The sequence below is a fragment of the Cetorhinus maximus genome, chromosome 17 (genome assembly GCF_964194155.1).
Source record: "Cetorhinus maximus chromosome 17, sCetMax3.hap1.1, whole genome shotgun sequence".
In the NCBI taxonomy this organism is placed as follows: domain Eukaryota; kingdom Metazoa; phylum Chordata; class Chondrichthyes; order Lamniformes; family Cetorhinidae; genus Cetorhinus; species Cetorhinus maximus.
The window spans coordinates 51,740,035-51,765,870 of NC_135895.1; the positions used below are offsets into that span (position 1 = coordinate 51,740,035).

Genomic DNA, 25,836 nt, shown 5'->3' on the forward strand with positions numbered 1-25,836 from the left:
ATTGTTTCAGGATTTAGTGACTTCTGTTAAGGACAGGAGGGAGATTAATTTAAACAGCCCTGATTTTTCCTCTCATTACCCATCCATAAACAGAAAATTGTTTTTGATTTCTGATTTCCCCCTTTATAAATGATGGCATGTTTGCCCCAGCGCTTAAGTTTGGAGTGATCCAATCCTCTATTCACAACCCCATTGCAGACTCAAGATAAGATAAAATAAGAAGGTTGGTTTATTTTACACACACACCAAAACACATGAGAGGAGTTTCACGATGTCCACCCCTTTTGCACTCATACAATAAAAGAGGGATAAGGGAAAGAAAGGGCAAGACCATGATAAAAAAAAGAGTTATGGTTTCACGTGAGTCCAGAGTCCAGAATCAAAAGGTCCAGTGCCATATTCCTTCAGAGGTTAGCAGGCTGAAACTGTTGCAGGGTGATCGGTCTTTCCAGCAGCGAGGACTTCTATGATGGGAGAAGGCACATAGAGGTGAATTAGTCTTGAAGGCACAGATACAGAAGTTCCAATGTTCCAAAGTTCATACTGTAGATGAGAGCCAGGTACTTTACCTGGACAGAGCTCTTTCTGCTGCTACCTGTTTGATGGTAAAATGGTAGACTGCTTGGGTTCAGTTCCACATGGCAACATTACAGGTTCTAGCAGCTTGGGGAGGCCATGTGACATAGCTCCCACTTCTTATCCTGGGTGTTGGACAAAGGATGTATTTTTCCAGGTCTGGAATCTTCAGATGTTTAATCGAGGAGTCATGGGCCCTTTTGTCCTTTGCTGGCATACTGTCTCCATTGGCTGCAGCTCTTCCTTAGAAATATAAAGGGGGTTGGCGCATTTCTTTGGAATTTGATTACTGGCAGTCCATAGAGGGCATTAGCACGCTTTAAAAATAGCGAGGTCCTTGTTGGTTCTTGAAGGTTAGAAATTCATCTGGCATTGTCTAGTCATGGCTAGTCAGGGTAAAGCCTTGTCCATTTTTTAAATAAAAATAATAATTTTATAAAGTAGCCAGATTGACTAAGAGATATATATATATATTACACATTGACCACGAATTGCCGATTGTTGATTATAGAAATATCTTGTCTGCTTGAAATTTAGTAAAGTTCTATATCAAAAGTCGAATTAAATCATTGCAAGATGTAATCAGCAAGCACAAACATTATTTAAAGGACAACTATTTGCTGTCTTTAATTATATAAGTCAAATTAATACTGGTCATTTGGCATATACTAAATATTGGACCAATTACCTGTCACAGACTAATTACAACGTAGTCATTTGTGTGCTAATTCTTTGATATACAATATACTTGTATCATCTATTATGTATTCTGTTTATAGCAGTCAGGATTCCAACCTTTTATTGATTTATTTTACTGAAAAGCTTTTACATAGAGTACAATTTAATAAGAATAATCACATTCATTCCATATCCTTTTTGATGTTGTCTTCCTAGCCCTTTCTCTTCTATTCCTTTTTTTGGGTTTCTCCTTCCAGCAAAAGCTGCATGGGCAGAATTTTAACAGCCACAGGGAGGCAGGTTTGGGTGTGGGTGGGACCCCGAAAAGTGGCATTGAGTTAGCAATCCAACGATTTGGAGATGAGTATGGAACCCCTGTGCAGCTGTTGGATAAGTCATTGCAATGTGGAAATAGGAAAGTAAGTTTGAATTCAACCCAGCATTCTGACTTTAACAGCCACTGCATGGGTTTTCTGAGCTGCCTGGAACACTCCAGGGTTAACAAGGTGAGAGCACAGCAGAAAGAGGTTGCTCTGTGAAACTCGCATGCATGGTAGTCATTGAAAGAGTGAAATTGCAAAACTTCTAGCCAGCCACAGTGGAAGGCTTGTGCCTGCATAATTAGTTCTGTGTGCCTGGATTCGCCTCTTTGTGGGTCAATTTCTACTCAACTTCCTTCCTGTCAACCTTCACTGCAGCTTGGGAGCAACTTTTGCAGTAGTAGCCTGGACCTCTGATGAGGATCAGCAGCAGAAACAGAAGTCACACCCAACAACTGCTGTCCCAACAGCACCAGGAGCAGCAATGACACCATCTGCAGCCACACGTCAGAGGAAATGGATAGGGAGCTGCAGCTTGTGGGGGTAATACCCCAAACACAGGATCTACAGGCAGAGGGTGAGCTTCCTCAATGTGACAGAGCAGCTATTCCTCAGGCTTTCACAGCAGGTTGTGACTGACATCTGCAACCTCTTGGAACCTCTTTCTAAGATGACCACATGGCCATGATTGCCAATAGCCAAAGTCGCCACAGCCCAGAATTTCTTCATCTTCAGCTCCATCCAGGAAGCTGTTGGTAACGTCTCCAGGATCTCTCAATCTGTTACCCATAAGTGACTCTTCCAGGTCACTCTCTCGTTTACTTTGCCACAGACAAGACCAATCAAACACAGAGGACTGTTGGCTATGCTGCAGTAGCTGGGAGTCAGTGATTGCACGTATGTGACAATCAAGGCACTTTCTGATCAGCCAGCAGTTTTCATCAATTTCAAGGGATTCCGCTTCCTCAATATCCAGTTGGTTTGTGACCCCTCAAAAGTGATCATGTATGTCTGCACTAGATATCCAGGGAGCTGCCACGATTCATTCATTTAGTGGCAGCCACATCTCCCACAGGTTTGTGCTCCTTCACACTCCTCAATGACTGTCTCTTGGGAGACAAAGGCCATCCTATGAAAACCTGCCCAATGACTCCTGCAAGAAGCCCTACCAGTGAATCAGAGGACAGGCACAACAGGAGCCACGCCACCACAAGGGCACACATAAAACAAGCTGTTGGGTTGCTCAGGATGCGATTCAGGTGCCTCGAAAGACTTGAAGGTGCCCTTCAATAATCCCCATCAAGGGTCTCCAAAATGGCTGTAGTTTGCTGTGTCCCTTACCACCCTGGCCCAGATTTTTGCTATTGGGTCAGGGGCATTTCTCAACTACACGAACCCGGCCCGGGTAAAAAAGGCCTGGATGTTGGGATTTTCATTCTAGGGGTGGTGGAGCTAGGGTGACTGGGCTGGATTAGAAGTTAGCCTGCCGCCCCCAGAATTAGTACAGAGGCTGCTGGGTGCAAAGGCTGGCTGGCCACAAGGGCTGCCTTGGTGCATCGGCACTATGTAAAGGATTGAAAACCCTCAATAAAACAAAAAAAATCGCTCCAGCCTGCACCCCCCCCACACACTCCCCATGACTCATCCATGCCACCTCATGCCCCTGAACACTCACCCATACGCTCCATGCTGACATATGCCATGTACCCAACCCCATTACCCCTCATTCCCCCTTCTCACCCTATGCCCCATAACCCATCCCTGCCCCCTCATAACTCCTATGCTGCTATAGCCACTCCCATAGCCCCTCATACCCCAATGCCATCCTATGCCCTCTACCCACCATGCATGGACCCTCATAACCCCTATGCCATCTTAGTGCCAACTCATGCCACACATTCCCACTCCCCTCCCCAATCACCACAATATCCCCATCATGTCAAATCCCCTAGTATCCACCATAGGCAAACCTCAGGAACCACTGCACAATTGTCCAAGATTTGCACAAAGTGTGGTAGCGGGCAGGTAAAAGGACGTTTTGCCCGCTGGCTGCAATGGCAATTTTTAGTGCCGTATCGTCCCAATCCCAGCGCATTCCACCTCATTAGTAATGCACTCCCAGGCAACACGTCAGATTGTTGGCAGGGCGGCCTCTGATTCACCCGCCCACCGTCACCTCAGGTTTTCCATAATCCAGGCGCCATATTTAAAGGGTGCCCCCTGCACAGAGCTAGCACTCGATAAGGGATTGGAAGCTGCCGAAAAGCCATGGCTGCCGATGGGAGGAAACATGCTCCATGTGTGCAGTGGAGGCCTGCCATTAAGTCCTCTACCCCCGCTCTGGGCAAAGATCAGCAAGAAATGCCACTAATCCAGCATGGGAGGTGGTGGTCAGTGCCAAAACCCTGCAAAAGAGGACAGCCATCCAGTGCCGAAAGAGGATGAATGATCTCCTCCACTCCGCGAGGGAAAGTCACTCTTCTCATCACTCAACTCACACACTCAAACCCATCACACATCCACAGGGATCTCATTCACTGCTGGTTTAAGGGACAGCACCATTCACTCTCTCACACATGCTTCATCTGCCCTGCGGACTGTGTCCTCATCCCATTCATGACATCACTCACCACATACAGGCCAGGCATCCTTCTCATCTGGCATGGCAGACATCTTGCTTACAGTCTCTCCATCTGTCTTCATGCAGGACAAGCTGGCACACAACAAAAGGGAGAGGTCACAGACTGGTGGAGGAATGCCTGACATCAAGGTCCTTACAGACTTTGAAAATAGAGTCATCCAGCTGGCCGGCGATGATCTGGACTATTCCTGGGCTGACAGTAAGGTTGGTGGTTCTCAACCAAGTAAGGATCCAGCAGTGCAACATCCATCAGACAACCATGCTGTGATTGAGTTCCGCTGTTCTGCAGTCCCCTACTAACTTCCTCTCCTTGCTTTCGCTGGCACATCTGGGAAGTAGCCCAAGGGGGTCCATGAGCCAAGTCTTCGGCTCAAGCCCTGAAGATACTTTGGAAGAAGAACCTGGGGACACCCTAATTGAAGACCCATCACAGTGCTCACCTACACACTTCACCAGCGCAGAGACACACAGCTTGCTGGGACCTAGTTCTAGTGCAGCCTCGGGGTACCAATCTGGTGCGCACAACGCACTGTCTGATCCATAGCAGGCGGCAGCAGGGACTTCCCAAGTTTCCGGAACTCAGAGGACTGCTGGAGGGCAGAAATCTGCTGAGTCTGAGTCAGAAAAGGAGCCTCTGAACTCGGTCATACCTCAGTTGCTGGATCTGCGCAGGTAAGCTCGGGAACATCAGGGAGGGATGTCCACTGCACTCCTCAGATAGCAAGGCAGAGTGGAGGAGTCCTACCACCTTCAGTCTGAGGTGATAGCGCTGGTATGCCAATGCACTAAGGTCAACACTGGTAGGATGGCAGCCACCATGGAGACCTTGGTTTAGGACGTCAGTCCTGCACTGCTGCGCGGGCTGAACTCCATTGCTGATGCCATAGTTGGCCTCCAACAGTGTCAACGCAAGAGGGATGTGGGGCAGCTCAATCTCTCTCCATCTTCCCCTTCTCCTCAAGGAGTCAGCCAGGGAGCACCAATAAGGAGGAGGATCAGCAGGTGCACACCCTGGGGACATCCACCCAGGTGACCTCTGGGGTGTCAGGCTCATCTAAATCCCCTCTTCCTGTGATCCCAGCAGCTCCAGCTCCACAGGCTGAGGAGGGTGCCACTGCCACACAGCAGGACTCCGAAAGCAGGCCAGGGCCCTCCAGGTCTCAGCCCTCTAGAGGACACCTGTCAAAGTCATGTCAGACAGGGCGTAGCAGTCAGCTGGCTGCCTCCACCTCCTCCGCTGTGGATGTCAGGGGAGCACCAAGACATAGGGGCAGGGTTAGGAAGGTTAAGAAGATGTAACTCTTTTGTTACAAACCAAATAAACTAAATTAATAAATCAGGGGACAAATTAAAAGGCAGTCCCTTGAAGGGAAACTGCAAAAACAAAAGACAAAATTTAAAGGAAACTTACAAACATTAAACCAAATTGTTTCCACAGGGGTCAATAAAGCACCCCAGTCCCCGCAATGCCAACCGAGCATGGAAGGCCTCGATGGTGCCAGCGGACACTGTATGCTCCCTCTCCAGGAACACCCGACCGGGAATGTAGCTACGGAAGAGGGTAGACAGCCGGGCAGGACAACCCCCTTGATCGCCTGCTGCCTGAACCTGTTGATAACCAACTTGGTCAGGCCCAGGAGCAGGTTCATGAGGAGATCCTCCTTCTGTTCTTATATATAGATGCACAGCTGAATCCCCATTTAATGCTCACCTCTTGAATACAATTAAACACTCAATTAATATACACTTGACACTGGTTGGCACAGAAGCTTGCGACAAACCCATCCAGGCATTCTCTTTGTTCATGAGACCATCCAACAGTGCCATCAGAAACACTGTGCCACCACTCCTGAACAGCTCAGTTGCAATTCATTCCAACAGTCTGCCAGCCAATCATCACATTCATACATTGATTATACCATTCAGCCAGAGCGAATGGGGGAATGGATCAAAGTGGAGGCTAGGCAAATGAGGAGTTCAAACAAAGTGTTTCATTAATTGAAATAAACATCAGTATAATCCCATTAACCTTGATATGCACACCCAAGTGAATTCCCTTGTGCAACTATTAAGTCTTTCTCAATCACTTCCTCTCACTCCTACATGGTGCAGCCCCTGTGGCATCAGGAGAGCTGGAGGCAGGCTGCTCATTCTCCTGCTCTGACAGGTGCCTGTGGTGGACCTCTGATTCTGGAGCCAGTAAGGGCCCTGCTAAAGACTGCCCCACCTGCACCTGTGTAGGGGTAGACTCAGGTGGCTCTCCCTGGGGTGGGGGCAGGGGTGAGAATTGGGAGCAGCTGGAAGTGGATCTCCACAGCCATATTTTCTTTCTCCGTGTTCCCTCTCATAGCCCACCTGCACTTCCCATCATGCAAGAGCTGGGGAGCTCTTGGTTGGAGCTGTTGAGGCATTTGCATGTCAGTGAGTGTTCCACAGGAATCAGTGCTGGGACCACTGCTGTTGACAATTTTTTCCCACTCACTTAACCTATCTATATCACTTTGGAGAATCTTTGTATCATCCTCACAACTTGCTTTCCTACCCATCTTTGTATCATCAGCAAATCTGGCCCTTCATCCAAGTTATTAGCATAGATTGTAAATAGTTGAAACTCCAGCACTGATCCCTGTGGCATTTCACTAGTTACAGTTTGCCAACTTGAAAATGATCCATTTATCCCAACTCTCTGTTTCTTGTTTATTAGCCATTGGCAATGGCGGGCCATGGTTTTTTGAAAGGGAAATCGTGTTTGACTAATTTATTAGAGTTCCTTGAGGAAGTAACAATCAAGGGTGAATTAAGGGAAACGTGTTGAAGGTGTACTTAGAATTTCAAAAGACTTTCAATAAGGTGCCACATCAAAGGTTACTTCACAAAATAAGACCTCATGGTATAGGTGGTAACGTATTAACATGAATAGAGGATTAGTTAGCTAACAGGAAACAGAGAATAGGGATAATGGGTCATTTTCAGATTGGCAAGCTGTAACCAGTGGAGTGCCACATGGATCAGTGCTGGGGACTCGACTTTTTATGATTTTAATTAACGACATGGACCAAGGGACCGAATATATGGTAGCTAAATTTGCTGGTCACACAAATGTAGGTAGGAAAGGAAATTGCCAAGAGGACATAAAGAGTCTGCAAAGGGACTTAGATGGGTTAGGTGAATGGACAAAAATTTCGCAGATGGAGTATAATGTAGGAAAATGTGAGCTTGTCCACTTTGGCAGGAAGAATAAAAAAGCAGCATATTATTTAAATAGAGAGAGACTGCAGATCTCTATGGTACAGAATGATTGGGTTTCCTGGTACATGAATCACAAATAGTTAGTATGCAGGTGCAGCAAGTGATTAGGAAGGCAAATGGAATGTGGGTGTTTATTGCAAGTGGATTGAGTATAAAAGTAGGGAAGTGTTTCTACAGATGTATAGAGCCTTAGTGAGACTGCATCTGGGCCAAGATATTTAGGTCAGCGAGCGGGGGGGCGGGGCCCGCTTGCCGACGCATAGAATGATGCGGGATGACATCAGGCGGAATTCCTGACGTGACCCTGCGTCATTTCAATTTTCAGGTCAGCGGGGGCACAGCCGAATCAGCTCTGCAGCCGCTGACCTGTCAATGACCTACTGAGGCCATTTAAAAAGAAATTAAGCTCATTAATGGACCTGCCCGTCCAACCTTAAGGTTGGCAGGCAGGCCGGGAGCCCTGACGGGCTTCAGAAAAAGCATGAAACCTCATCCACTGGCGGGATGAGGTTTCATGAGGGTTTTTAAAAATTTAATAAACGTTTGATTAAAAGTGATGGACATGTCCCAACTCATGTGACAGTATCACATGAGGCTACATGTCAGGGAAGTTTTATTTTTACCCCTTCACCATTTTTAAATTTGCCGCTGATCTCCCTGAGGCAGCACTTAGCCTCAGAGAGAGGAATGCGCTCTTTCACGCACATGCGCGAAAGAGCGCACTCTCGGCTGAGGGAATTTCCCCCTCACCCGCACAGGGAACACATAGTGCTTCCTGGCAGACGTCATGCTGGGCGGGTCTTAATTGGCCCACCCGCGTAAAATGGCGGGGCGCCCCCGATTGGGGACGCAGATTGGAGGCGCGCCCGCTCCTGCACTTCCCCCCCAACGGGGGGGAAATTCTTCCCCCGGAGTATTGCGAACAGTTTTAGTCTCCTTACTTAAAAAAGGATATAATTGCATTAGAAGCTGTTAAAAGAACCTGACTGATTCCTGGGATGAAAGGGTTATCTTATGAAGAAATATTGAGATGGCTGGGCTTTTTACCCATTCGAGTTTAGAGGATTGAGAGGTGATCTTATTGAAACGTATGTGATCTGGAGGGGATTTGACATGGTGGATGCTGATGTGATATTTCCCCTTGTGGGGGAGTCTAGAACTAGGGGGCACAGTTTAAAAATTAGGAGTCTCCCATTTAAGACTGGGATGAAGGATAATTTTTTTTCTCTCAGAGAGTTGTTGGTTTTTAGAATTCTCTTCCACACAGAAACATCAATATTTTTATGGATCAGAAGATCAAAACACTATTTTTTTGTGAGCTTGATTTTGCCAAGAAAAGAGGGGTGGGCACTATGAAAGATTACTCCTTCACAATGTTTGCAGCAAAATTATAAATGTGTATCTAAAGAATGTATTTAATATTTTCTTACCAGTAGTAAAGGGAAGCTTAATAAAATTGACACTGGTTTTCATTCCACAGGACAGTATGGTTCACCTTGAATGGAATAATCTGTATCCCCAGATGCCTGATACAATTTTAAAATTCAATATGCCTTATTATGTAGGCTAGATTTTATGAACCTATGTTTCCAGCATGCACATCAAAAGGTCAAGAAAGGAAATCAATAAGACCTGTGGGATTTTCAATCTACCTCTGCACCAAATTTCTCATGTGGTTTTTGCACCTCCAAGCCAATTGCGCAGGCTTGTAAAATCTACCCTTAATTTTATTTTCCTTTTACTTTGTGCAGAAGCTGCCCATTTTTTGGAATAGTGGATCCAATACCACTGGAATTATTGAGAGATTAGATGCAACAGAGATCTAATTTCAGAATTTCTCCACAGCTCCTCAGACTAAAAGCATGAAATAAGTATTGGAAAGGAAAAAAGCCAGACTGTCATTCTTTATTTTCAATCCTCTACAGTTCATTTGAATTAGATGAGGTTTACTATTACTGGCAAATATTTCTAGTAACTATCTCCATCTGGCCAGAAAAGCCTAAAGTAATATAAAATAAAAATACTTACACACTGAACACGTTTACATGTTTTTCTCCATATAACATTTTTTAATCTGTTATTTTCATGCAGGAACTAATATGTCTTTTAGCATTTCACTTATTTTATTTCTATAGGTCATCCTGTGACTACTTTTCTGCAGCGGGATTTATTCCATGGTCTGATTTATTATCATCATTTTGGAGGCGAGATTTTTGAGGATTCATTTGAGTTCATCCTGTCGGATAGTCATGAGCCTCCCAATCTTTCGGATCCCCAGGCAAGCTGTTACTGATTTACTCGACATTATTTTTCAAAAGGAAACTGTAGGACTTTTTATAGAGCATCTGAGGATTTAGGTGATATTAATAACTCTCTTCCTTATTCTAAGCACAGAGTTTAAAAAGTGCAAAAAACAGATAATAATGTATGTGCAGTTGTTGGTGCCAAATTACATCTAGACAAATGATTAAGTAAACTGAAAAAATAGTGCTGAGACTTGGTCAACAAGAGTGTAGTCAATATTATAGGACTGATTCTGCAGCTTGTGCTCCCATTGAGCATGGTTTTACACTGGGAGTGGAGTGCCACAGAAATGGCTTCTTTGGGTCAGTGACATTGTTCCGGTCGGAGAGACAGAAACTGAATTTCTTTGTCCTCCCCTCCATCTGTCCATAAGCAGAGATGGTTTTTGAGTGAATTTTAAAGCAGGCTGTGGCATGTTTCCCTAAACCTTCAATTTGTGTGATCCAATTTAATAATCACTCACAGCAAACTCACATTATGATTAACTCAAAAGTTTAGTTTATTCACATTCAGAGCTGGGCGGGGGGAGCGTTCGCTACCTCACACACATACATACATATACAATAAGGGGGATGGAAAAGAGGAAGATTTACAACTATGGGCAACAACATTAAAAGGACCACAGAAATGAATATTTGTTCACGTGATATACAAAATCCGAGAAGCCAAAGTCCAGAGGTTGTCTCCTTCGTGGCGGAGTTCAGTCCAGATGTGTTCCTGGTTTGAGACAGCAACACGAAAATCCTTGAAATGAATGACACTGTAGCATGATGGACTTTTTGTGCTTAGACCACTTGGCAGGTGATGATCAGGAACCTTTAAAATCAATCAGGCTCCAAGAGATGGTGGCTGCTTGGTCAGTTGGGAGCTGCTGGAGTTCTTTCCAGTTGGTGTTAAATGAGCAGTCCGAGCTGTGAAACTAGAAATGGAATATTAAAATGATCCAAAAGGCTAGAGAGCCATGTGATGTGGCCCATTAATGAGTTAATTGCAGCTTCGCAAGCGATTTCTGTTCTCCTGACCAAAATCCATTGTTTGCCTTAGGAGTGAAATGGTGGCTCTTAACACTTCTTCAGGTACAACAAGTTTCGATATCTCTGTCTTTGCTACTGCCCCAGCTAGGGGAGTCAGTTTTTCTGTTAGTCGTTTAGTTTCATGATTATAATATGTCCTTACAATGGGATATGAGATGCCACAAGAATCGGAGTGTAATTATTTTGTTTCTGTAGTCTCTGTTGCAACCTTCCAGAACAGATGGCCTATCTTGTTAGCCATGTGACCTGTAGCAGCCACTTTGTGGTTCAGCAGGAGTCCATTTTAAAATAGCCAAAAAGAATAGTTTTGATACATACAGTTTTGATTCCTTTTCATGTCTTATTGACATTACAGACATGGTGAAATAACTGTTTCTATTTCGAAAGAAATTATAAGCATACTTATTACTTTTTGCGCCTTTCCTCTAGACAATTTTTCAGGTTTCGTGACTCAAACCATTGCTACTGTGAGCCTTTGCTCCCTGTCATCCAGTGTGGTTTTACCTACCCAGTGTTTAGATCATTTGTTGTGTGGCCAAAGATCAAACAGAAAAGCCTATTCCAGTTATACCACTTGCCTTCACTTGATCATCCTTGGTTTCATAAGGTAGTTGAATAAAGGCTTCACCAGATTGTGGTTTAGGTTTAAAACTACAAAACAGATTTCATAAACAGTGAAAGGTTAGCTGACAGGAGCAATGGCACTTTGGTAGACTTGCAGTTGATATGCTCTTAACTAACATTTGTAAGGAAGAAAACAGCAATCATGTTGGCATTGCTACAATACAGTGTAAACTATACTAGGCACAAAAGGGGATAAATTTCAATTTTGCATCCAGGCTGTAATCTGGATGATTAGATCATCTGTCCATCGTAGAACTCATCTGATTTTCATTCCACTGATTTCAATGGAATGCAAATTGTGTGTGTTTACTGCCATTAAGCAAAGCAGAAAATTATCTCCAACGTTCTTGTATATTAACTGCCATGGACTCCTTTTCCGGTCTATTTACCTGTCAAAGATGGCTTTAGATTTCAACAAGGCAAGCTGAGAAATACTGGCCAGGATTTTCCCCTCGGCGATTTGGGGGTGGGGCCCGCTTGCCTAGGGGAAAATGACGTGGGATGACATCGGGAGGAAACCCCGACGCCATCCCAGTCCATTTAAATCTTCAGGAAGGCAGGCGGACAGCGAAATCAGCTGTCCGCCCGCCGACCTGTCAATGGCCAATTAAGGCCATTGACAGGCTAATTAACCTTGTTAAAGACCCTGCCCATCCAACCTTAAGGCTGGCGGGCAGGCCAGGAGCCCCAGCAGGCTCCAGATTATTCATGAAACTTCATCCACTGGCGGAATGAAGTTTCATGTCCGTTTTTTAAAAATTTAATAAACTTTATGTGTTTCTTATTAACATGTCCCATCTCGTGTGATATTGTCACATGAGGGGGACATGTTAATAATTTTAATATTTCTCTATTTTTGACTTTTTCTACCTGTCAGTAAACTCCCTGAGACAGCACTTTGCCTCAGGGAGCAGTGTGCTCTTTCGCACGCATGCGCATGAAAGAGCGCACTTTGACAGTTGGGGATTCCCTCCCCCCCCGCACAGGAAGTGCATAGCGCTTCCTGTCGGGCAGGCCACTGGGTGGGCTTAATTGGCCCGCCCACTCAAAATGGCCAGTGGGGCCCGCCCGCCCACCAAGGGCAAAATTCTGCCCACTTTCTGAAAAATTTTAATTTAAATATATGCCTCAAACTCTGAAAGAGCTGTCAATCAAACATATATCCAATTACAACCCACAAGGTTCTTGTATTTGAACTAAACAATTGGCCCTTCCATGGATGCCTGTTTGAACATATCAATATTCTGCAGCAAATGCATTAAAGCAAGTTAGACTATTTTCTATGAGTGAAGCTGGTTTTTAATCTGATAGAAAGAAATAAGGCAATTCCATGAGAAAATGCTTCATTTAAAATGCTTTAATGTTTTGCTAGAGTGAACGAACATGGGAATGATGTCAGTTTTCAAGGAATATTGTTCAAGATAGACACTAAGAAAACTGACCGAAGAGGTTATTTTGGAGTGGAAGTCTAAAAAGTTTAGGTGGTGACTAGTGGGTTGGAGCAAAAGCAAATACACTTAGAATCACGTTAAATTTTAATCACAGAACCTCAAAGGAACTAATTTTGGCCAAGTTTATACAGTTCATTAATGAACATCTACACTTTGTCATTATAATATGTATCTATTGCATGAATTTAGTTCCTACTTTCTCAATACAAATGTCAACCAATAACATCATCTTTAAGATATTAATTGTTTGCAAATACTGATTGACCTCCTGGTTATTTCTATAACTAATAACTATGTGAGACTTTATAAAGGATAGGATTACAAAGCTTTTTTTCCATATGGTCACTTGTGAGTTTTAATCAAAATATTATCCATTGTTTTTCAATGACTATGGGCTGAATTTGCCCTTCCCATTGGGGTGGGGCTGGGAAGGAGGCTGGCAATATTATTGTAGGCAAGACATTGGGAGGGGAGCCCAACGTCTTCCCTCCGCCATGGCATATTGCCAGCAGTGGGCAACTCAGCGGCCACTGGGTGGTCAATTGAACCACATAAGAGCCTAATTAAGGGCCACTTGCTGCCTCCAAGGGATTCCAAATTGGCCTGACTCCCAGTTACACACTCTCTTTAAGGCAACAGTGCAAAATAGATTTTAGTTTTAAAACAAAGCAATTTAACACAGTACCCACTTGACAGTGGAATTCCAAATAGTTTTTCTCCAACTTCAGTTACTTTACATATCCAACTTATGCACAAATGGCTGGAGGCTTCTTGAGGGCTGTTTCATGCACTGCTGTTAAATCTTTACATGGCCTTCTCTCACATAGCCTTTTATTCTCCATTATATATGTTTCTCTCTTTTTAATATGTAAATTCTATTGTTCCATATATCTTTGAAACTGTATCTTCCTCATAACATAAAAAACTTTCATGTTGCCAATATTGTCAGTAACCTTTAGGAAAAATAAACATGCTCCTTAACCTTGCTTAAGTGGCTACTTGTAAACAGACCAACATCCCTTTGAAATACAACAATCCCTTCATTTATCTAAAAATGCAAATTCCCTTCACACATTCATGCTAAGCCAGCATCCATGTTTACTCATTAGGATGTCAAGCACATTTCTATAACTGGCTTCTTTTGATGATTTCAAGCTTGCAGTCTACTTGACTCCAAATATAATTAAATCACACAGACAGACCCAGCTATAATCACACCCATAAACCTACTTCACAATAAACCAGAAAAATATTATGAAAATTATTATACTTTCATCACACGCCGAAGTCACAGTGTTCAGTCAACTGCTTCAATTTCGCTATATAGGTTGCGGTTGACTCTCCTGGGGCCTTTACTCTGGAATTAAACTGAAACTTTGCATTATTATGGATAGCTTCAGCTGGATATGCATTTTCATGAGGTCCACTAATTCATTAAAGGACTTAGAATTGGACGCGTTTGGGCCTGTCAGGTGTGGATGAGATTGTATGTCTTGCTAGCACATACACTCAAAAGAATTGCTTTCTGCTTCTCCTCCGTGGTAATTTCGTTTGCTATGAAATAGAAACCAAGGCCCTCTGCATACTGGCTCTAGTTTTCCACAGTCGCGTTGAAAGGATCGATTCTGCCAAAGAGTGGCATGACTGATGAATATTCTTTCCTTTTTCCTTAAGATTTGATGTAATCACATTAAAAAGACGAGGTGCAGCATCAGAGCTATTTTACCCTCGTCGCTAAACGTAATGACTTGATGTAGCGGACAGATTTAAATTAAAAACAGATAACTTTATTACAGAGAGCTTTTTAGATGCTACATGCTTGAACCAGGTCCTCAACAAGAAGCCCCGCCCCGCCTCGGGTTAGCTGCGCTTAGTGCTCATTGGTTGGAGCCTCCAAGAACAATCATGTGACCACTGATAGGCAGTAGGAAAGGCTATACCTTCAATTACTACAGAGTCTAAACAGTCATTTGATGAGTCAAATAGACTGTTGTATTCACCGTGTTCTGATTGAGCAGCTAACATTCCTGTCACCCTGAGACATCTGCTGATTGTGTTGGCAGCATGAACGCCATCATCATTGTATTGTCAAAAGTTGCTGTAATATTCAGTTCCATCCAACCTTATTGTCTTACCCTAAGGAAGAAAGCCAAGTTTTCCTTGGTTTTTAAGCTTAGGTTATCCATTTTCATTACAACCTGTTATTGTTCTGCACTACTGATACATGATTCCAATTTACAAGAGTACATAGATCACTGTCTAAGAGCAAACCTTTCAATTTTTTCAATATCCACCTAGTTTGGAGTGTCTCCTACTTTTAAGGATCCTTTCCCCAGATTTCAGTTTACACCATCGAATCTGGTACCATATCCAAATGGCTGCTACATTGTAACTGCAGTGAAGAGTGGAGTTTATTTAAAGGTTTAAACAATGTAATTTAAATCACAATCAGCAGGATCACACTTCAGTGATATGAAAAAATAATGAGTATTTTCCTTTCAGCAGTCTTTTAGAAATAATTCTGTTTATCTATTAGGTGCCTTTGTCTTTTGTTTTATTATTATTCAGTCACATAGCAAAGTCAATCCTTCACAGTTGTCTTATTTTCCAGATAACAATGATTCATGTAACTCCAGTGAAGGACCAGTTGCCCAAAGAAGTTAAAGATACCACACGTTATTTGGTAGCAAAAGAAACAGAAATTAAGCACATCACAAAGAACCATCTGCACTTCACAGACACAGAATCCCCAGAGAATGAGCTGATGTACATAATCACTAAACCCTGTTTCTTCCCAACAAACCAGAGGTACAGTGTTCATTTTTTTTTGATTTAGTTATTATATATTTGTCGATATATTTAAAGCCAATATATTTAAATATTTCTGCTAATATGAATTGCTCTATTTTCTTATCCTCATGGCCACATTTTTTGACTTCAGTAGAATTTAATGCTTTCTCTTTATTTCTTTGTTTCTCTGAGACATCATTGCTGCATCTAACAATGATAAAGATAATTATGGACTGATCTATAGCCTACCATCCAACATATATTCCTAATGTCTTTGTGGTTCAGCCGATGTTAACTTTTGTTACTGCCTTGAACTGTCAGGTATTTATTCACTTTACAATAACATAGAGATCTTGTTGAGGATGGAGGAGCTCATATTGGTAGATATATTTAAATACCATGCACTAGCGCTTCATCTACAAGAGTTTTGGCATCATAAAATTCCTCCAGGTGTTTAAATATGTTCATTAGTAAGAGTTCCTCTAGTCTTATATCACTGTGACCAAATCTTTTGGATTCAGTAGAATCCAATGCTTCGGTCTAGTGCTCATCTGGTGATTAGTCAATGCAGAAAACTATGCTTATAGTGGGATCAGTTCTAGATTTGCATCTGCTTACTCGAAATCAGACCCCAAGGGCTTTTCATAAAACTTACATGTATTTTTCTTGTTCTTAATTTGTGCCAGTGATTATGAATCACACTAGATCTTCCTACCTGACCTCATTCCTACAAGTATCCAATTTGTTTATTTTCTTGCCAGTCACTTGAAACTTGGCCCTTGAATAATGTTAGGAACATTAAGGAGAAAAATCTGAAAAATAAGATGTCAAAAGCATTTTACATAGTTTTGCTACTTTTTCCAAGTTCCTATCTGGTGATGTGATGAGACTAGACGGTTGGCCCATGACTTGAACTCTAAGCTTTGCATTACTGTGCGAATGGTGTAAATGCCTTGGAATCCTTATTAATGGCTCCATATCACATGGGACAAAAGCTGAATAATAGACTTATTGTAAAATTTGGACTTTTCTGTCTGATATACATTTCAGAAATTTTTGGAGAGGTAATCTAAAATCCAGACTGTCTGATAAAAAATTAGACAGTTGTCACCCCAGCATTAATAATAAATAGGTTTAAGGAAATGTACTTTCTTATAAAGAATGTCAAGATTGCTTAACTTATTCCATGTTGTTGTCCTGATTTCCCCTCATTGCAGAATGTATGATGCAGGCAAGATAATTTTCACAGACAGTACTAAGAATATGAAAAAGGATCCTTCTGTCCCCATGCTGAAATCATTTACACAGGTAAGATGCTGGATAACATTGTGAGAGGCTGCTATATTTTAAATTAATACAACTCATGCAAAATTACACCAAATATTTGACTGTAATTTTCAGTAGGATTGAGCACAAGTACCAAATACAGCACACTTTCAAATAATTCTTCTACCTACAAAAGACTTTATTCACCAGGATTTTTCAGTGTATCAAATAAAAATAAAAGTAAATAAATAATAACTGTTGCTGAAATAAGATACATTTTTGTCAAAGCTTTTCGGTTGCATTCACCAGGACAATTCACAAGAATGTCAAATGTAAAGGGAACAATTTATACTATATGAGAAGAGAGTGCTGATTGGTTGGCAAGTGGACTCTGATTGGTAGAGGCATTGTCAAGGAGAATGAACCAGTTGATGGTGACTGACAGTTAACTGTCAAGCATTGTTTGAAAATTTAAACTAGGCAGCTTAACTCTGATTGGTCAAGGCATTGCCCTGAGGAACGGACCAGCGAATGGCTGGCACTTATTTTGTTTAGCTGAAACAGGCGCAATGTGTGTACATATTCTTTCTGTCTGCAAGGAACAGGGCCCTGTGTATTAATATATGTAGCTTCCAATACATGCAAATGCGCCACACTACACGCCTGACTGACTATCTTAAATTGCTTTCCAGCATAATTATTTGCACACTGAGGATTATTTAGCAAATGTTGTCCAATCACAGAATCACATTGAATGTTGGACACTGTGTTTTGAGTTTTGCAAGCATGGGCTGGCTGGGTATGGTCTGTACCCTGAAAATTATGGACAGCGGCTAGGACATGCTGCTTTATATGATCCACCAGTCTTTGGGACATACAGACTGCATACCTAGCATCACACTGCTACTGGAATTCATATACCACATCATTCATTTGTGTCATAGGCAGAATGTCTTTTTGACGGCAGCATCCTGAATACCGCTCATGTTGCTACTGCATGGTAGCAGTGTGAAATAGCTAGCTTCACCTGTTGCTCAGAATTTTGAGATACCTTTCTTTTCCAGGGTAATCTGCGGCAGACTGGGCACTCTTCAGGGCTGAAAGTGATGGCCTTAGGCTTGTTCATGAGTTTACAATATACAGCATGAAGTGATCTGATCAGGCTAGCCATTATCCTGCAGGATGCCTTTGATGTGCCCTATTTCGGCCAATCAAAGTCCATTTGCCAACTAATCAGCACTCTCTTCGCACATGGCATAAGTTGTTGTTCCCTTTACATTTGGTATTCTTACGAAGTGTCCTGATGAGTACAAGATAAAAAGCTTCGACAAAAAATGTCACTTTGTTCAGCAATACTCAAGTTCTGTACTACCAAACAACTAGATAATAAATAGAAAAAGCATTAGCCAAAATGGGGCTCAAGGCAATGACTCTGGGATTAAGAGCCCTATTAAATACCAAATGAGCTAGCCAGGCTATGGAGGAATTGGGATTTCTGTAACACTGACTCTCCTGCCACTGACTGGAAAGGCACCAGGATCATTTGCGCATGCGTCGGTGGCTATTGTACAGGTTGAGCACACATGTGTAACCATTCCTTCACAGGCACTTTGTGCCCAATCAAAAGACCTGGCTTTGGGGAGGGGTGTGCGCTGAAAGCCACCACCCCTATCCTTTCATCGGACTGCCCCTCCCTCACCAGCAACCCCCTCTATCCTGCCCTCACTCAATTGAGTCCTGGGATCTAGCGTCGATTCTGGGGCTGGGTCTCAGAGAATTACTGACAGCAGTCCCATCTCCCAGTAGTGCTACCTGCAATGGAGAGCTGGCAGCCTCTGAATGGCCACAACTGTCAGCACCCAGAAGGGAAAAAACAATAGAAACCGGGAAATAAGAATACTGGCCCAAACTGGTCTTGTATACCTTAAAATGGAACACCAGTAAAAACTTGGAAATAAGAGTACTGGTCCAAACTGCTTTTTCCTTCTGGGCAGTGGGATTTCTGCCCTTGGGGGTTCCTTAATTGCATGGGAGGCACGATGCTGGCCAGTTAGGTGCCTGACAGGCACTTAGTTGCATCATGCCTTCCCCTTGAAAGTGATGCAGAGTTCACATCAGTTTGCCACCAGACAGGGGATACCTGCATTGCTGGAACAAAATCCAGCCCAATATAAAAGAAATAAAGCATTTTTGGCTAAGAATTAGCTGAGTATTGGCTGTTTTAATTTTGACATAATGCATAAGGAGATAAAAAATCATATTCAACTACAGAAAATGGTCATACTTAATTCATTTTATCACAATGTTACAATAATTTCCTTATTTGTCTAAAATACAAATGTGTAAGGAACAAATGCAATCATTCTGTTTAATTTTTCAAATGTGAGAATCTGAACTTTCAAAGAGTGTTAATCTAGTAAATTCACTTCTGTGGTTGATGAGGAAAGATTAAGAAATCATAACTTCAATAAATGACGATGAATTATAACAAGGCACAACATTTATAAATTATTTACTATACTCTATTATATAAGAAGCTAACAAAGTTTAACAACATATAGGTTCTAGTGATTTACTATTCAATTGTAATAACATTTGTTTGGTCCTAAAATAAGATCTAGGTTAATGTTATTCTGCTGCCTTCTGAAGACAAGAAAGATCCCTAAAAGCGTGAGGTGAACCAATAGATGAGGCACAAAAACAAAAATACCTGGAAAAACTCAGCAGGTCTGACAGCATCTGCTGAGAGGAATACAGTTGACGTTTCGAGTCCAGATGACCCTTCATCAGAACTAAGGAAATAGAGAAATGGGGTGAAATATAAGCTGGTAGAGGGGGGTGGGACAGGTAGAGCTCGATGGTGGGGGCCAATGATAGGTGAAGGCAAAGAAGAGATTGCCAAAGATGTCATAGACAAAAGGACAAAGGGGTGTTGACAGTGGTGATGTTATCTAAGGAATGTGCTAATGGGGACATTAAGGGTAGCAAGCAGGACAAGCTAGTGGCAGATGGCCCTAGTGGGGGTGTGGTGGGGGGAAGGGGGAAGTGATCGAAATGGGCTAAAAGGTGGAGATAAAACAATGGATCGAAATAAATTTAAAAATAGGTGGGAAAAGAAAAATATATTTGTAAAAAAATTATAAATTATTGGAAAAAGGGGGATCGGAAAGGGGGTGGAGATGGAGGAGAGAGTTCATGATCTAAAATTGTTGAACTCAGTATTAAGTCTGGAAGGCTGTAAAGTGCCTAGTCGGAAGATGAGGTGTTGTTCCTCCAGTTTGCGTTGAGCTTCATTGGAACAATGCAGCAGGCCAAGGACGGACATGTGGGTATGAGAGCAGGGTGGTGTGTTGAAATGGCAAGTGACAGGGAGGTCTGGGTCATGCTTGCGGACAGATCGAAGGTTGAGGCAATCAGCTTTATTTTCTGGAAATGTGATGAAATTATCCTGGATATTAAAAGAAGTAAAATCACACTTAAGAAAATAGGGAACTACTGCTCAAATATACATACGTGCAGTCTGAAACATCGAAGCTTAAGATATGGAGTCAAAAAGGGTAAACCAAAAATATGAAAAAAGTACTGTTCAAGTGAAATCAATAAGGTTGAGAGCAATATTGTGAAGCCTATTGGAAAACTAGGGTGAAACTTTCTGGAGCCTTGAAGCAAATATTCCCTTCTCCTCTTTTTAGGCAGTCCCTCGGGTTTGAGGATGACTTGCTTTCACTCTGGTTCAATGGGTTCTGAGTTGGATGATAAGTCCAATGCACGATGTGCACTGTCTGCCACATGCAGTACAAGTGGTGATTGGGAAGGTCAGGTAGATGAGTTGTTGGGAGGTTTTTATGCTCTCTCCGATGTCTTGACTTTGCCTCTGCATGTTCCTGATGAAGTCTTTCGATGTGATTGGTGCCTTCCCACGTGAACTTTCTCTATTTTGGTTGGTCATAATCCAGGGACTCTGTGAATTGGCAGGGATGTTTAGCCTCTTCAGGGATGCTATGAGGATATCCCTGAAATGTTTCCACAGTCCTCCTGAGATTCCTGCCATGACCAAGTTCTAAGTGAGGCAGTTGCTTTGGGAGTCTGGTTCAGGCATAGAAACAACTTGACCTACCCAGTGGAGCTGTTTTTGAGTGATTAGTGCCTCGACACTGGCCATGTTGACTTGGAAGAGGACGCTACTGTTGGACCACCTTTCTGATACAACTACTCCATTGCAGGATCACTTAGGACATATTACAGTGTACTCCAAAGTAGATGTGCAGATGCTAATATGGTCCATGACATTGTAATCCAGGAAAATTAGCACGCTGAATACAATGAGTGGTACAACATAAGGCAACAGGATAAGCAGGAACCTGAGGATGTGACTGCTGAGGAGGAGGTGCTGCTGCAGGAAGCCAGTAGCATCAATATATAATTTACATCTTCAGTTGATTTTCAATACTGTCACTGCTGAAATGCTTTGGAGGTAATGATGACTGTAGCTTCTGCTTGTCATTGGCAGTGCTAATGGAGGTCTAGAGCTTACAGAAAATTTATCATCCTTCACTTAGCTAATGAGCGTCAGCTGTTCCTCAGCAATCAAAGGCAAATTCCTATTGGATGGCGTAATGTTATTATTTCCTGTTTGCTTTTAGCAGGCTAACCATTCTGCTTAATGCATGCCAATCTACCTCTCCTAGAAACCCACAGGCATTCTATCAAACATGATGGTTATAAAAGAATGTTGCAGTCAAATGAAAGGCCTACCAATATTTTAAGGAACAAAACCAAGGTTAAGGTTTCACCACGTGTTTACCTCCTTTGTCATGCACTCCTTGTATGCGATATTCCTGTTGGTCTCCCTAGACATCTACAGACGGACCAATGGCTGTTATATTAACAAGGTCTAAAAGCTGTAAGTACCTCAAAGGTTGGACAGGGATGTTACTATCTCAGCTGTGCAAACTAGTCATGTAATCACTTGCTTAGAGCACTATAACCCCACATTAGTCTCAACAGCTGGAGAGTTAATTGTGACCCCTGTGTGCAGGCACAATTAACCATGGGATCTGGACACCACTGGCAAGGCCATGATGAGGGAATGGTGATATGTTTCTAAACCAGGATCTTACATATGGTGGTATTTCCATGCGCCTGTTGCCCTTGTCTTTCTAGATGGCAGAGGTGGTAGTTTTGGGAGTTGTTATCAAAGAAGCATTGCTATATTGTTGCAGTGCATCTTGTAGATGTACACAAAGCAATCACATTATGCTATTCCTGGAGGAAGTGAATGCTTATGGTGGTAGATGGTCCGCTAATAAAACAGACAGTTTCTTCATGGATGGTGTCGAGCTTCTTGAGTGTTTTTGGAGATGCACTTCTCTGGGGAAAAGGAGAGTTATTCCATCACACTGCTAACCTTGTAGATGGTGTCAGGAGGTGAATTCCCAGCCTCTGAACTGTTCTTGTATTTATGTATTTGCTCCAGTTATGTTTCTCGTCAGTAGTGATTCTCTTTTATTAGTGTTAGTCATTACTTTAGCATTTGTGTGGCACGAATATTACTTGCTGCTGATGACCTCAGATGTACCTCAGATGCGAATGGAACTGATCATCTCCACTTCTGATCTTATTTTGGAGGGAAGGTCATTGATGAAGCAGCTGAAGATGGCTGGGCCTAAGATACTAGCCTGAGGAACTCCTACAGCAATATCCTGGAGCTGAGATGATTGGCCTCCAACAACCACAATCACTTTCCATTGTGTGAGACATGACTTAAGCCAGTGGAAAGTTCTCCCCAAATTTCCATTGACTTCAATTTTGATAGTGTTCCATTTTGCTACATTAAGTCAACTACTGCCTTGATGTCAAGAACAGTCACCCTCACCTCACCTTTGAAATTCAGCTCCTTTATCCATGTTTGGACCAAAGCTGTAACCAGGTCTGGAGTAGAGACGTCTTGGAGAAACCTAAACTGAGCATTGGTGAGGAAGTTATTGGTGAGTAGGTGTGCCACTTGCTAACACTGTTGACAACACCTTCCATCACTATGCTGATGATCAAGAGTAGACAGGTGCGGTGATAATGGCTAGATTGGATTTGACCAGTGTAGATGCAAGTGTTGTAGCTATACTGGAACAGCTTGGATTGGGGCACAGCTGGTTCTGAGGTATAAGTCTTCAGCACTACAGCCAGAATTCTGTCATGGCCCACTGCCTTTGTTGTATCCAATACACTCTGTCATGTCTTGATATCACGTGGGGTGAATCAAATTGGCTGAAGACAGGCACCTGTGACTTTTAATTCATGTCATGATCAGCCATCTTCTTGAACCACCACAGTCCATTTGATGTAGGTAAAACCACAGTATTCTGAGGGAGTAATTCCAGGATTTTGATCCAACAATAGTGAAGGAATGGCAATATAGTTCCAACTGAGGATAATATGTGACTTTGAGAGGAACTTGCAGGTGCTGGTGTTGTCATACTGCTGTTCTTTCAGGTGGTAGAAGTTGCAGGCTTGGCAGGTGCTTTTGAAGGAGCCTTGGTGAGATATTGCAATGCATCTTGCAGATGGTACATACTGTTGTGACCAGGTGAGGAGAGGTTGAATGACTCCCCTCTTTTCCCACCCCCATTTGACTGCAGCAATTTTTTTTTAAAAAGGATATGCTTGCCAATTCCATGAGTGTTTAACTGTTTATATGTTGTGACCATAAAATACACGATCAGACAGGTTTTCTTAAGTTTTTAACAAGAAAAGAGGATAGCTTTTATTTTTATTAGGACTAAACCCAGCCTAAGTAAAATAATAAAATAAAAATGCTCTGACTTTCACACACACACAAACTTGAAATTTACGTACACATACACAAATAGATTATAGAATGGGAGGATAGAGTGAACAATTTAGAGTCCAATAAAAATTAAGAGGGTATATGGCTTTTGAAGGTTGGTAACTTGGCTGAATTCAGTGGTCCTGCTGTTTTTGACATTGAGGTGGTTTAAGGATATAGACACATGACTTATCTGTACTTCTGGAGACAGCAACACTGGGTTGAGTTCTTTTTAAAATCTCTGTCTGTGTCACCTGGATAGTCAAAATCAGCAAACAGGGTTCAAAACTTACAATTTGGATGAAGATAGAGAGAGAGGAGGGAGGGAGAGAGGGAACCCACTCAGGGTCTTGCTCCTTCAGCATCTCAGTTACTTGGAAGGTGCCATTGATGGATTTTGACTGTGGAAGCTTGTACAATTTGGGGAGGGCAGTCTGTCACATGACTCTCTCCCCAACTACCCAGTGACCCAAATATGATCATGGCTAGTATATTCCATGTGTAACTTGATTATATCAAGACTGGAAATTCTTATCTCAGCCAGAGTCCCATTGCCCTAGTGATTATGTCTAATGGTTTATCTCTACCCAGTTGACTAACCAAATGATTGTCTGGATGCTTTGCTAATGGGATAGGAGATGACCCCCATTCATACTCCTCCAAGGCCATTGTTCCTCGTGCAGCTTTGCAGACAGTTTGCCTCAATTTCAAGTAAATGTAAAAGGGATAGTGATGAAAATATGCTGCCATCATTGTTATCCCAACTCACTGGAATGTGGAGTTTTTTTTAATAGAAATCAATTAAGAGTTTCCAACTAGTAAATTCAAAAATCATTTTTGATGATACTACAGTGTGTGCACAGGATGCCCGTTCTGTGCAAGCTACACTTTTCAACAGGAAGGTTGCAAAGGCAGCTATAAAGTCTGCAAGCAGGATTGTGGCTGGCTTTACTAGAACAGGTCAGGGAGACTTTGGTATTGTGGTTACACTTATTTTTCTTTCAATTTAAAATTCCACTGGGCCATTTCCCAGGGGAAGGGGAACAGCCAGGAAGTGTTGAGGGAAAATTAAGAACTGCAGCATTTGTGGTTCAACGTTGTTGAACCCAATGGGAATAGTTCATTCTGTAGGAGGCTCCTCCTCCAGTGAGAAGGAGAAGGAAAAGAGGGACGAAGCTGGGCAAGGACAGGTGCTTTCTGTGGTGTAGCAGGCTGGGTTACCTGATACTGAGCAAAGGCATGTGGAGGGAAGGCAACAGCAGCTGGCAGGCAGATGGAGGAGAAGGCACTATCCAACCAATAGAGTGTACCAGACAGGGCTCACATACTTGAAAATGACAGAACGCTAGTGCCTCCGAAGACTCTGGCTGTCCAGGGAGACAGTCACAGCAATCTGTGACGTACTGGCTGCCAACATTGCATCTAATTGTGCAGGTGGGCACCTGATACCTGTGGTCTTGTAGGATACAGTAGTCCTGAATTTTTTTGCCACAGAGTCCTTCCAGGAGATCTGTGTGGGATCTTGCAGCCAGCTGTGCATCACTGCATCAAAGTGGTGACAGATGCCCTGTTCAGGCATGCCCATGAATTTATTTCATTTACTGACAACAACGTGAGTCAGGCTGAAAGAGTCAGAAGCTTTGGTAGTATTGCCGGTTTTCCAAAGGCCCAAGGCATAATAAATTACATTCATGTGGCCATTGAAGTGCCTTCCGTATAGTTTAAGGCTTTCGTAAACAGGAAGGGATATCATTCCCTTAAAGTGCAGTTGGTATGCGACCATAGACAATGCATCATGTAGGTCTGCACACGCCATCTGGGCAGCAGCCACAATGCTTACACACTGAGCCACCCCTCCGGGTGCCAAAGATGTTAAATAAGCCGCAACCTTTGGATGGTTGGCTTTTGGGGAACAGAGGATACCCTCTAAGGAGATGGCTGATGAAACCAGTACAGGACCCCACGGACAGAGCCTGAGAAGAAGTATAATGAAAACCACTCATCCACCAGGGCCCTCAATGAGCAGACCATTGGTCTCCTCAAAATATCATTCCAATAGATCAGGTGGCACTCTGTATGC

The 25,836-nt window shown here is 42.7% G+C and overlaps 1 protein-coding gene across 1 annotated transcript in view; it reads left to right on the forward strand.

The window, feature by feature from the left end:
- Window positions 1-25,836, forward strand: part of frem1b (Fras1 related extracellular matrix 1b) — a 262,434-nt gene that overhangs the window by 92,014 nt on the left and 144,584 nt on the right. The window contains exons 10-12 of the mRNA XM_078561195.1: window positions 9,600-9,742; window positions 15,489-15,685; window positions 16,885-16,975. Of these exons, the coding sequence (XP_078417321.1) occupies window positions 9,600-9,742; window positions 15,489-15,685; window positions 16,885-16,975 (431 nt within the window). The remainder of the gene's footprint in view (window positions 1-9,599; window positions 9,743-15,488; window positions 15,686-16,884; window positions 16,976-25,836) is intronic.